Here is a 14512-nt window from a genome sequence, read left to right on the forward strand (position 1 = left end):
ATTTCTTCGCAAATCTGAGTCTCCTCTAAATCTGAAGCCACTATAGCTGTTCCTGGTTCCCTCTCCTATCATTTATAGCACTTACCATCTGAATCTCACTACTCGGTACTTGGTTTACTGCCATAGGGTCTCAAAATATATCTAAGTCAGATGACCAGATCTTCATCATTTTTTATCACCCAAAGAACCAAAGCAAAAGTTTACAATGACGCCTCTTGCTCAGCTGGTAATTGCACATTGGGTAATTTCTAAAGGCATCCCCTTTTGACTTTCACTACCCACTACACATGTTGAATACATTCCCTGTTGGCAGCATTCTGCAACACACTAGAGCACTTCTGTCCCTTCACTTACCAGCATTGTGTTCACAGAATGGGCCATCACCTTGACATATGATTTCAAGATGTTAACATTGAACGCAGGAGTTAGTAGGCGACGGTGCTGGAACCACTTGGGTCCGTCTAGACTCAGCAGTCCTTTTCCTTGAGTAATAAAAAGGACAAAACCTCATACCATTTTATTAGATGATAAGGAAGGAGAGGTGAGGAACACAGCACCATGGGGTGACCGTGGCACACAGGTGTCATAGCAGAATGGAAATCAGAGCAGTGCTCATATATTAAGTCGGAAGTCAGTTTGATGCTTACATCTGGGATGGGTGTACTTACTATTGTGAGGAAGACCCTAAGTTTTGCAGCCTGATGAGTGTGCCAATCCTGAAATCACCAGCTATTACCTGTGTAGTAGCCGAGTAAGTCACCTAATCTTCCTGAGGCTTGGTTTTTTCAATGATAAAATGTGATAATAAGCATCTACTTCACTGTGTTGCTGAGCAGATTAAATGAAGGTATATACATGAAGCACCTAGACTGGCTTCTAGCTCATGGTAGAAACACAACAAATATTTGTCTCCTCTTGATTCCAAACCAATCCATAAAGTACACTGTGAACACAAAATGTATAAGGAACTAGACCTGAGTATTCACTCTGTCCCCAGATGTCTCCTCCTTGAGCCCTAGTCTGTGCTTTACACCTATAAATGATATGAAATGGAAATACTCATCAAGGCCAATGCTTTACAACCTTCTGTTGCAAGAAAGATCATTAAAGATTTGGCTTTAAAATGACCTTTAAGTTTATTAATATGTAATTTCCATCATTCATTGAAAGCTTACAACATGTCAGGCTTGTGATGCATGGTCCGGTGCTGGTCTAGTGCCAGCCATTACACTAAGTATAGAAAATATGTGCTTCACTTAATCCTCACAATGGCCTAGAGATGTAACACTCATTAGATATTTCCCCCAAAATCACATTCAACTAGTCAGTGGGAGGATTCAAATCCAAGTAGCTCTGAACCCCAAACCTACAGTTTTTTCATTTATTTCCCTCTTTGTCTAACATAAATACCAATCACATGACTAAAAGTCTTAATTTATCTGCTCATGGAATACTGTCGAACCATATTTCAGAGCAAAACTGCACTGGTTTGCAAATGGAAATAGAGGAACTCCAAAAAGAAAGGGGAAGAACCAAGAAAACAAGAGAGAAGAAAAGATAAAATAAAGAATACAGATGTGAGGCTGCACTTTTAAAGACAGAGATGGGACCCATTCGCACACATGTGCCTTGAGAATGAGACTTTTGGGAGAGAAATGGACAAAGAGGGTTCCTAGGAGGTTGTGCTGTGTTGACTTAGCCCTCCCTCTCGATCTTCCCCCTAGATAACTTGTAGTATAGATCTACCACCCTCTTAATGCTTTTGAGCATTCTGATTTGTTTCTTTGGAATGCTCTACCTCATGAGGGGACCTCATGAGGGGACCTCATGTGAGAAAGTGAGTCACCCCACTCTCTTGCACATACATACCAAGACATGGAATCAAGAACTTGTACAGGTACTTGGACTTGGGATCTGCAGAGTCAAGTAGAGGAAACAAATGACAGCATTAGAGGGAAATTACCAAAGTTGGTGAAGTTTCTCTTCGTTTGCCTGCGTTAAGTATAAATAGCAAAGAGAAGCCCAGAGCTCACCCCCTACAGCCTTGGCAGGCCCAGGAAAGCCACAGGTCTTGGCTGAGGAACCAGAGAACAACAAACCCCAGGAGGCAGACAGGAACACAAACTCGGATTCTTCCCTTGCTTACACTTTCTCCAATAGAAATGAGATTGCCTGAGGGTTACCAAGTTTCCAGAACAGAATTTAGGACAATATATTATGCCTTTCCTGGAAGATAGATTAGTGATTAGAGCAGAGGCTGGCAGACCACAGGAAAGGGAGACAAATGTCTCTTGGGGTTCTCGTGAACTCTAACATGGAGGTGTTTTACAGCTCTTGTCCTTTAAGAGGTGAGCAAGAAACAAATCAGGGCTGGGGGCATGGGAAACATGGAGACTTTCAGGGAAAAGCTGTTTTCCTTTATTAGGTTTTATTAAAAGTAATGGAGACAGTGGACAGGGAAGAAAGATTAGAATATAAGATCTTAGTTAAAACTAAGTTAGTTAAAACAAAGATGATCGAGCAAAAACCAGCTATTTTAATTATGTGCTATGAGATGATCCACCACAGATGCCTTGAAAAAGGCTTGCATGGGGGAGTTAGATGACTTGTGCTCCAAAAGGAAACACAGTAGAGAAATATGCAGAAAACAAAAAACAAAATTGGGACCACAATCAAGAGGTTATACTGGCAAATTAATGATCTAGCATTCAGGTTCATGTTGTGAACCAGCAGAGGCAGAGCTAGTTCTGAAGTCCCCTGAAGACTTATGCTCAAGCAGGGGGCTGGGGGTGGGGAGTATTGCTGATGCTCAAGTCACAAAACCAAGAGGCAAAGGAAGCCCTTGGTGATCCAGTGGTGCCAGTCGGGCTTTAAGATACACCCTCAAGGGCCCAAGGGAATCTGAGCTGGACAAGGGACTGGGGGGAGGGATGTGATAATCCCTTTCAGGGTTGGTCAGAAACCTCTCCCCACTTTCTCCAGGTCTCTCTTTCTTTTTTTAATTCCAGGATAGTGAACACAGTGTTATATTAGTTTCAGGTGTACAATGTAGTAATTCAACAATTTCATACATCACCCAGTGCTCATCATAAGTGCACTCCTTAATCCCCATCACCTATTTCATCCACCCCCCCTTTGGTAACCATCATTGTGTCTCTAGGTCTCTTAAAGGCCCAATTCTAATCTTTGCTTTAGGATTTCTTTAGAATCCTGCCTGTGAGTTTTGCATATCACTCCTAGGAGGATTAAGTTCCTGAGATGCATCCCTTTTCTTACCTGTTCTGCCCAGAAATGTCTTTGCGTAGTCTGGGTCATAGATATAAAAAAATGCCTGAAAAGGCCCAACCCAGCAAGGAAAGGCACAATGGTATTTTTCGACAAGCTCCTCAAATTTCTCCATTTTACCATCCTGAAGTAACTGCAGTGAAAAAGAAGAGTGAAGGAAGTTAGAGGAGCCAGACAGTCTGGACTCATCCCCTCTTACAGAGCAAGTGAATCTAGGGCCTGGATAAGATCACACAAACATGCTTTCCTTGGCATTTCCAAGCTTGGAGTATAATTTTTTAAAGGATTTATTTATTAATTTGAGAGAGAGAGAGAATTGAGGGGAGAGGCAGAGGGAGAGGGAAAAGGAGAGATTCTCAAGCAGACTCCCTGCTCAGTGTGGAGCCCAACGTGGGGCTCATTCTCACAATCCTGAGATCATGATCTGAGCTGAAACCAAGAGTCAGACACTTAACTGACTATGCCACCCAGGTGCCCTGGAATATAATTTTGTAATGAAGATCAGTGTATTTATCTTCTCAATGTAAATGTATGTTGCATCCCCAGAGTAAATCCCTGTCAAATGACATCTATGGTGAGCTGCTTTCCCAACTGAGAAGGTGAAGAGAGTCGAGTCTGCCTCACCTGCCAACATCACACATTTTGATTAGGAGTGGAGTCTGGAAGCTGAGAAAGATTTTTTTCCTATGTGGGAAGCTAATTGGTAGTAGATTGAACATGACCCATGATCCAGCTCACTATTTCCTCTCCATTTTCCTTTCTCTAGTTATTGAAGAGCGATTCTTTCTTGTGACTTCATTATTATGAAAGCTTTTCCCTAAAAACCTGCCCACTCCATCTACTAAGAAAATCCCATTCTTTTCCCTTACAACAATAGAAGACTCATTTATACAGGTGTGTGAAACTTGAAGCAAGTTTAAATTAAAAACTCTTAGCTTCCAACATTTATAAACCAGATTACAAATGCCACCATCAGAGATGAACTTTTTGCCTTAATAAGCAAGTTACTAATGACTCATTTAAATAGTTCCTCTAAATCACTGACAAGAAGATTCATTTATATCCACTTCTCGTATAAAGTGAGAGTGTGGGGGGCACCTGTATGTGTGTGTCTGGGTGTGCCCAGTGACACATGATCGTGGGGGTCTTGACTTGTGAAGAAACCTGAAGTCTGGCAAGTTCTTCCTTGGGTGACCAATCATATAGCGTTTGACATGTGATTTCTCTTACCCTAAGAAAAGGTGGAAAATTTTGGCTCCCAATTTCCTCTGTTACCAGCTACCACCTTTATCCCATGAAGTGTTCCCTGGAAAGTTTAGGACCCCTAGGAGGTTGAGATTCTTGAAGTCTAGCTCCTGAAATGGTACAGACTCATTTTTGCTAAAATTCCCACAATCAAGCCAGTGACAAGCACTCACTGACAATGCAAATGATGTCTCCCAACAAAGCAAATGTTCCTTCATTAATTTGTAAACAATAGACAAGTGAGTATTTATTAAGTGCCTACTATATATACCAGGCAATAGAGATGCAGGGAAATATAAGACAGGCAAGGTTCTTGCCCTTATGGAAATTATAGTCTAATATGAGGATTATTTCTTTAAGTTAGAAATTGTCATGGACACCCTCAGCCACAAGCATTTGGTTATACTTTTAGTAACTCCTGTCTGGGCAAAAAGGAGAGAAAGCCATTGTGACTCCTGTAATATATGAATTTATATTTCTTCATCCACAGCAGTATCTTAATACATTTGAAAATATGTCTTACATATATTTAGGAAACATTGTTTAGAAACATTCAGAAAATGCTTAGTCTCCAGACAAATAGTAATAGCTAACACTTACAAAACACTAGTATGAACTAGGTGCTGCCAAGATCATGCTTTCCATGATTTATATTGTTTAATCCTTATACCAGGAACCCTATGAAGCAGATATGACTAGAACCTACATTTTACAGATGAGGAAACTGAACCTTAGGGAGGTTAAAGAAAATAGTTCCAGCTGTTCCTTGTGACTATCTAAGTGATGAATTGTCAAAAGAAACATAAAGTATAAAAAAAAGAAGGTAAATAGGTAGAGTTGGTAATATTAGTCAGCTTGATATATCAGCCATCTCTCATCTGTAAAACTCTGATAGAGGCCTCTCTAAAACACAAAAAAATAATTTACTGACAGTCAAGAGGGATCTCATAAAAACCATCTATGAAAAGCCTACAGCAAATATCATTCTCAATGGGGAAAAGCTGGAAGCCTTTCCCTTAAGATCAGGAACACGACAAGGATGCCCACTCTCGCCACTATTATTCAACATAGTACTAGAAGTCCTTGCAACAGCAATCAGACAACAAAAAGGGATGAAAGGTATCCAAATCGGCAAAGAAGAAATCAAAATGTCTCTCTTCGCAGACGACATGATACTCTATATGGAAAACCCAAAAGAATCCACTCCCAAACTATTAGAAGTTACAGAACAATTCAGTAATGTGGCGGGATACAAAATCAATGCTCAGAAATCAGTTGCATTTCTATACACGAATAATGAGACTGAAGAAAGAGAAATTAGGGAATCCATCCCATTTACAATAGCACCAAAAACCATACGTTACCTTGGAATTAACTTAACCAGAGACGTAAAGGACCTATATTCTAGAAACTATAAATCACTCTTGAAAGACATTGAAGAAGACACAAAAAGATGGAAAAATATTCCATGCTCATGGATTGGAAGAATTAACATAGTTAAAATGTCCATGCTACCCAGAGCAATCTACACTTTCAATGCTATCCCAATCAAAATACCAATGACATTTTTCAAAGAACTGGAACAAACAGTCCTTAAATTTGTATGGAACCAGAAAAGGCCCTGAATCTCCAAGGAACTCTTGAAAAGGAAAAACAAAGCTGGGGGCATCACAATGCCGGATTTCGAGCTGTACTACAAAGCTGTGATCACAAAGACAGCATGGTACTGGCACAAAAACAGACGCATAGACCAACAGAACAGAATAGAGAATCCAGAAATGGACCCTCAGCTCTTTGGGCAACTAATCTTTGATAAAGCAGGAAAAAACATCCAGTGGAAAAAAGACAGTCTCTTCAATAAATGGTGCTGGGAAAATTGGACAGCTACATGCAAAAGAATGAAACGTGACCACTCTCTCACACCATACACAAAGATAAACTCCAAATGGATGAAAGGAATCCATCAAAATCCTAGAGGAGAACATAGGCAGCAACCTCTACGACATCGGCCAAAGCAACCTTTTTCATGACACATCTCCAAAGGCAAGAGAAACAAAAGATAAAATGAACTTGTGGGACTTCATCAAGATGAAAAGCTTCTGCACAGCCAAGGAAACAGTCAAAAAAACTAAGAGGCAGCCCACGGAATGGGAGAATGTATTTGCAAATGATGCTACAGATAAAAGACTGGTATCCAAGATCTACAAAGAACTTCTCAAACTCAATACGCGAGAAACAAATAAACAAATCATAAAATGGGCAGAAGATATGAACAGACACTTTTCCAATGATGACATACAAATGGCTAACAGACACATGAAAAAATGTTCAAAGTCATCAGCCATCAGGGAAATTCAAATCAAAACCACACTAAGATACCACCTTATGCCAGTGAGAATGGCAAAAATTGACAAGGCAAGAAACAACAATTGCTGGAGAGGATGTGGAGAAAGGGGATCCCTCCTACATTGTTTGTGGGAATGCAGGTTGGTGCAGCCACTCTGGAAAACAGTGTGGAGGTCCCTTAAAAAGTTAAAAATTGAGCTACCCTATGACCCAGCCATTGCACTACTGGGTATTTACCCCAAAGATACAGACGTAGTGAAGAGAAGGGCCATATGCACCCCAATGTTCGTAGCAGCATTGTCCACAATAGCTAAATCGTGGAAGGAACCGAGATGCCCTTCAACAGATGACTGGATTAAGAAGTTGTGGTCCATATATACAATGGAATATTACTCAGCTATCAGAAAGAACGAGTTCTCAACATTTGCTGCAACATGGACGGCACTGGAGGATATAATGCTAAGTGAAATAAGTCAAGCAGAGAAAGACAATTTTATCATATGATTTCTCTCATCTATGGAACATAAGAACTAGGAAGATCAGTAGGGGAAGAAAGGGATAAAGAAAGGGGGGAGTAATCAGAAGGGGGAATGAAGCATGAGAGACTATGGACTCTGAGAAACAAACTGAGGGCTTTGGAGGGGAGGGGGTGGGGGAATGGGATAGGCTGGTGATGGGTAGTAAGGAGGGCACATATTGCATGGTGCACTGGGTGCTATACGCAACTAATGAATCATCGCACTTTACATCAGAAACCGGGGATGTACTGTATGGTGATTAACATAATATAATAAAAAATATTAAAATAAAAAAATTATGAATGCAATAAACAATCTGAATGAAAATAAAACCATTCTGTTTACAACAGTATCAGAAAGAATAAAACATTCAGAAACAAATTTTAAAAGATAAATGTAAAATTTATACTCTGAAAACTACAAAACATTGCTGAAAGAATTTTAAAAAGACTTAAGTAAATGTAAAGATGTCCCATGTTCATGTATCAGAAGACTCAATATTGTTAACATGACAATATTTCCCAAATTGATCTACAGATTCAACATAATCCGTATCAGAATCACACCCGGGTTCTTTGTAGACATTGACAAGCTGATCCTAAAACTTATATGGAAACCAGAGGTATCCAGAATAACCTAAATAATCTTGAAAAAGAACAAAATATGGGTGCTTGGGTGGTTCAGCGGGTTAAGCGTCTGCCTGCAGCTCAGGTCATGATCTCAGTGTCCTGGGATAGTGTTCCGCATCTGGCTTCCTGCTCAGCGTGAAGTCTGCTTCTCCCTCTGCTTCTGCCCCTCCGCACTGCTCAAGCTCTCTTTCTCTAGCTCACTTGCTCTCTCTCAAATAAATAAATAAAATCTTTTTAAAAAAAGAACAAAATAGGAAGACTCATGCTTCCTGATTTCAAAACTTACTACAAACAAAAGTAATTAAGACAGTGTGGTATTAGCATAAGGATAGACATATAGATCAATAGAACAGAATTGAGAATCTAGAAATAAACTTCATGTTTACAGTCAACTGATAGCAGTGTCTTTTGTTCCAATGAGGTGGCTCTTAGTGGGCCCTTGGATGAGGGCTGGTCACCAGAAAGATCAAGCCATCATTAGAAGCTTGGAATTTTCAGCCCCACTTCCCATTCTCCAGAGAGGGAGAGGGACCAGAAATGGAGTTAATGTTCAATCATGCTGACGTGATGAAGCCTCTGTAAGAATTCCAAAAGTACAGGGTTTGGAGAGCTTCTAGTTTGGTGAACATGTGGAGGTGCTTGTAGAGTGATGCGTCTGGAGAGGGCATGGAAGCTCTGCACCCCTTCCCACATACCTTGTCCTATGCATCACTTCCAACTGCATCTGTATCCTTTACCATATTCATTTATAATAAACTGGTAAACAGTAAATTAACCATTTTCCTGAGTTCTGTGAGCTGTTCCAGCATATTAACCAAACCCAAACAGGAGGTCACGGTGATTGGTCAGAAGCACAGTAACAACCTGGACTTGCCATTGGCATCTGAAGTGGGGAGGGGGTAGTCTTGTGGGGCTGAGTTCTTAATCTGTGAGATCTGATGCTATCTCTGGGTAGACAGTGTCAGAATTGCATTAAATTATAGGACACTCAGCTGGTATCACAGGATCACTTGGTTTTGGGTGAGGGGTGGGGTCACTCACCCAACATCTGGTGTCAGAAGTGTTGTGAATATGGTCATAGTGTGAGAGTAAAGGGGAAACAGGAGGACTTGGTTTTTCCAACTCAAGTTCCAAAACAATTCAATAGGGGAAAAACAGTCTTTTCAACTAATGGTGCTGGGATAACTAGATATCCACAAAAAATAGAATAAAGTTAGACCCCTACCTTATACAATATGCAAAAATTAACTTACTGGATCAAGGATCTAAATAAAAGAGCTAAAACTATAAAACTCTTAGAAGAAAGCATAAATAATTAACCTTAGGTTTGGTAGTCAGTTTCATTTCTATACTAAAACGTAGAAAATCTACATTTTCTACACAAAACCTAGTTGTGTTTCTAACAATAAACAATGAGAAAATAATGAAAACAAGCCCATTTGCAATGGCATCAAAAAGAATAAAATATTTAGGAGGTGAAACCAAGTATTGGAAAACCAAATATTCTCCACCAACAAGGTGAAAGACTTGTACAGTGAGAACTAAACATTTCTGAAGAAATTTAAAAAGACATACATAAATGGAAACACGTTCCTTGTTCATGGATTGGAAGATTTATTATTGTTAAGATGTCAATACTACCCAAAGCAATCTACAATTCAATGTAGTCCCTACCAAAATCCCAATGATGTTTTCTATAGAAATAGAAAAATCCATCCTAAAATTTATACGGAAAATCAAGGGACCTTGAATAGCCAAAACAGTCTTTAATAACAAGAACAAAAGTGAAGGATTCACATTTCCTGATTTCAAAACTTACTACAGAGCTACAGTAATCAAAACAGTGTGGTTCTGGCACAGAGAGACATATAGGCAAATGGGATAAAATAGAAAGTCTAGAAATAAGCCCCCAAATACGTGGCCAAATGATGTTTGACAAAGGAGCTAGGACCATTCAATGGGAAAAGGACAGTCTTTTCAACAAATGTTGCTGGGAGAACTGGATATCCACATGGCACAGAATAAAGTTGGGCCCTTCCTTACCTAACACCATATATGAAAATTAACTGAAAATGGTTCAAAGACCTAAATGTAAGACCTAAAACTGTAAAATTCTTAGAAGAAAACACAGGGCAAATTCTTCACAACATTGGATCTGGTGGTGATTTCTGGAATATGACACCAAATGCACAGGAAAAAAGAAAAAATATACAAATTGAACTTTATGAAAATGAAAAATTTGGGGGCACAAAAAAGAGTATAACAGAGTTAAAAGTAAAAAACACAGAATGGGAGAAATATTTGCAAATATCTGATGAGTGGTTAATATCCAGAATACATAAAGATCTTTTAAAACTCAAAACAAAAAACAAACAACCTGACCCAAATATGGGTAAAGGACTTAACTAGACATTTCTCCAAAGAAGACATACAAATGGCATTGAGCACATGAAACGATGCTTAACGTCACTAATCATTAGGGAAATACAAATCAAAAATATAAGATACTACCTCACACCCATTAGGATGACTGCTGTCAGAAAAAACAAACAAACAAACAAACAAACAAACAAAAATCCAGAAAACAGCAAGTGTTGTAAAAATGTGGGGAAATTGGAATCCCTGTGCACTTCTGGTGGAAGTGTAAAATGGTACTGCCACTGTGGAAAACAGTGTGGTTGTTCCTCAGAAAATTAAAAATAGAGTTACCATATGATCCAGCAATTCCATTTCTGGGTATGTAACCAAAGAATTGTAAGTAGGGTGTCAACGAGATTTTTGTACACCCATGTTCACAATAGCTAAAATGTAGAAACAACCCTGATCAATGACTAGATAAACAAAATGAGGTATATAGGTACAGTGAAATATTATTCGGTTTTTGAGAGAAAGGAAATTCTGACATATGCTACAGTATGGATGAACCCTGAGGACATTATGCTAAGTGAAATAAACTAGTCACAAAAAGATAATTACTACACGATTCCACTTATATGAGATAGTAGTAGTCAAAATTATAGAGTAGTCAAAAATATAGAGACAGAAAATAGAGTGGTGTTTGCCGGGGGCTGGGGAGAGACAGAAATGGGAAACTATTGTTTAATGGGTATAGAATTTCAGTTTCACATCAAAAGAGTTATGGAGTTGGATGGTGTTGACTGCACAACATTATGAATGTATTTAATATCACTGAACTGTACACTTTTTAAAATGGTTAAGATAGTAAATTTTATGTTTTGGGCATTTTATTATGGTAAAGATGTTGGGAAAAAAGTCAGAAAGGTATCAGAATTTTCAGGGGCGCCTGGGTAGCGCAGTCGTTAAAGCGTCTGCCTTCGGTTCAGGGCGTGATCCCGGCGTACTGGGATCGAGTCCCACATCGGGCTCTTCCGCTATGAGCCTGCTTCTTCCTCTCCCACTCCCCCTGCTGTGTTCCCTCTCTCGCTGGCTGTCTCTCTGTCACATAAATAAATAAAATCTTTAAAAAAAAAAAAAAAAGAATTTTCAACAGTCATCCTGAAAGCTAGAAGACAATGGAATGATGTCTTCAAAATTCTGAGAGAAAATTATTTCCCAAGTGTAATCCTATACCCAGTCAAACTATCGATCAAGTTATGAATTTTAATAGACATTTTCAGCAGTTTGGAGAGCTCAAAAAATTCACCGGACATTTCTTCACTCAATCTCAAGAAGCTACCCATAAAAATGATGAAATAAATCAGGAAAAAGAAAAGACATAGTATCCAGGAAATGGAAGATATGACACAGGATAGCACAATATCTTTGTACTTGGCCTCGAAAGCAACCAGTCCAGATTAGAACGGGAGGAGAGGTCTTTGGGAGAAATGCTTCCAGAAAAGCATATAGGCTGACAGATTTTTTTATATGTTTCAATATTTGGAAATATTGTTGAGATGTGTTTGAAATATTAAAGGCATTTGGGGGGGGCGCCTGGGTGGCACAGCGGTTAAGCGTCTGCCTTCGGCTCAGGGCGTGATCCCGGCGTTACGGGATCGAGCCCCACATCAGGCTCCTCCGCTATGAGCCTGCTTCTTCCTCTCCCACTCCCCCTGCTTGTGTTCCCTCTCTCGCTGGCTGTCTCTATCCTGTCGAATAAATAAATAAAATCTAAAAAAAAATAAAATAAAATAAATAAAGGCATTTGGGGAAAAAATAGTGATAGACTTTGAAAAACTAAGCAGATGAGAGGAGGAGGGTAATAACACCATGGGAGGAAAAAAGTTCTATGAGAAAAGGAACAAAATCAACCATTAGGTGGTAAGTAAACATTTACATGATCAAAATAATATAAATACTAACTATTCTATTTAACAAAAAATATAATGTAACTATATTGGGACAGTAAATGATGAGGTATAAGTGATGACCCATCATAAGGTAGTTAATAAGTGGATATCTAAAATTATTAAATTAAGAAATGCAACATATTAATATTATTTTGCCGGTAAGGATTGAAATAAACAGGTAAAACAGTTGGGAGTGGTTGCTTTTGGGCAAAGGATCATGCAGGAGCTCTGCTGGGGACACCCTCCCCACCCCAGCCCTGCTCTAAAATTCTGCCCAGACTTCTATAGACTTTCCTTCCTTCCCTAGGTAGAGACACCTACTTCCCTCCAAGATCCCCTTGTCCCTAGGCTGCTATCAAAGCACTCCCTGCCCTGTATTTGCATTTTCTCTTTGAGGTCTAAGTATGCATCTGGCTTGGGCCTTTGAGGGCTGGTACCTGTCTGCTCTTTGTAATCCCAGCACCCATCACACAATTCCACTCAAAGCTGGTTGACTGAATAAAACAGGGAATCAGGGGTGAGTAGATTTGGAGAACAGGAGGACCAAAAGGTAAAGGTCTCCTTCTTACAATTTTCGATTCGTCATCACTTTTTGAGTGATTGTTGGGGGCTGCTCTCTACTTCACAAGAATCTTGGGAAAAGTTCATTTTCTCTGGTTGTAATGCACTAAGGCTGGCAACTAATTGCGTTCGATTTTGCATATTTTCTGCAGCTAAAAAGCATTATTTAGAATAACATAACTATTTCTCAGCGATCCATGTGGAAGGCTTTTTAAGATGCAGTCCATAAATGCACAAGATTGGTGAAGCAACTGGAGACCTCCCTGAGTTACAGGACGCTCCTTTTCTGTACTGTCTCTATACAGGTCCTCCCAGCCCCCAAAGCGTCCACTCCAGGGGCTCCAGGCTTGTTTCCCTTTCTCTGCAGCGCTGTGGCGGAGCAAGCCCAGAGTAGTGGAAAGATGCCGAGAGCCACAGGCTGGGCCAGAGAGGTCTGTGCAGGATGCAGCGATGAAAGGAAAGGGAGGAAGCAGCCCACCTCTCCGCCCGCCTGGTGTCCTCGGCAGCATCCTTCTCCGTCCCTCCCTTCCATTACCTTCTGGTGCCCGTAGAACCAGTGGGCGGGGGGCCCGGGGAAGGGACGCAGGTCTCGCAGCAGCCGCCGCCGCCGCAAGTAGAGCTTGATGGCCTGCAGCAACCCCAGGGCCAGGCAGAACACGAAGGCCAGGTACAAGGGCCGCGCCCAGCGCGTCTCGAGCCAGGAGGACTCCATCGCTGCGCGCCGCGCGGGTCGCGGGCAATCTCCGGGGCCCCCCGAGGCGGGGGAATGGGCTTTCTCCGCGCCGCGCCTGGAGAGGATGGCCCAGCCCCGCGCGCCTCTGTGCGCTCGGACAAGCTCCCTTCTTCCCCGGGAAGGAGGATGAGCGCTGGGAGGGACTGCTTCAGCTCGGCCAGAGGAGGCAGGCGAGAGTTTTCTAACCCTTTCTAACCCTTTATCAATTGAGGAGAATCTTCATTCAGGGCGACTTCTTAATGCCCTTCTGGAGTGTCACACTTCAGCTGTGACAGTTTTCAATCACGGAAGGTCAGAATTAAGGTTTTGAAATAATACCAAGGCTGAGGCTATTGTTTTTCTTCTTTGCCACAAATACATGGTAAACTGCTATGTTAAAAAAAAAAACAAACCCCAACCCAAAACCCTTCTTCCCCGCTCTGAAATTCTGCCAGAACCCACAGGCATCTGGGAGTTGGGAATGGACATGTATAATCATTATACTTATATAGTGTGGCTTGTCCAGTGGTGTGCTGGTAAATGTTTTACAATTGGTCTTCACTAGGATTTCTTGCGTTTGCCAACGTCCACCATGTACTACTTCAAGCTGCAGAAGACACTACAGATACAATCGGGGCCCACTACATAATTCGTGGATCCCAGGGCAAAATGAAAATGTGGGGGCCCTTGTTAAAAAGTTATTAACAACTTCAAGATGATGACAGCAGAGCGTTAAGCCAAGCACACGCCCTTCGCAGTATGGGGCCCTATTCAACGCCCATGAAGCCAGCCCTGGATAAAAGAGACATAAATAAACTCAAGAGCATTGATAATAGGAAAATGTAGTAAAATATTTAGAAAGTAATGAACTTTTGGTATTTATTACTTATTAGGTGGTGAGCTAGGATC

At 40.7% G+C, this 14512-nt stretch overlaps 1 protein-coding gene across 2 annotated transcripts in view; it reads right to left on the reverse strand.

Annotated features, from left to right (window-relative positions):
* The window catches only part of LOC113254711 (cytochrome P450 4X1), a 47049-nt gene extending 33280 nt beyond the window's left edge, over positions 1-13769 (reverse strand). The window contains exons 1-4 of one of the 2 annotated variants that reach the window (XM_026498162.4): positions 13370-13769; positions 3277-3418; positions 1870-1914; positions 355-482 (exon numbers count right to left, since the gene is read on the reverse strand). In XM_026498162.4, coding sequence (XP_026353947.3) covers positions 355-482; positions 1870-1914; positions 3277-3418; positions 13370-13603 — 549 coding nt within the window. In that variant the 5' untranslated portion in view covers positions 13604-13769. The remainder of the gene's footprint in view (positions 1-354; positions 483-1869; positions 1915-3276; positions 3419-13369) is intronic. The other variant, XM_026498163.4, reaches the window with a different exon arrangement.
* Between the last annotated feature and the right edge of the window lie 743 nt (positions 13770-14512).

The sequence above is a fragment of the Ursus arctos genome, unplaced genomic scaffold (assembly GCF_023065955.2).
Source record: "Ursus arctos isolate Adak ecotype North America unplaced genomic scaffold, UrsArc2.0 scaffold_12, whole genome shotgun sequence".
NCBI classification, from domain to species: Eukaryota; Metazoa; Chordata; class Mammalia; order Carnivora; family Ursidae; genus Ursus; species Ursus arctos.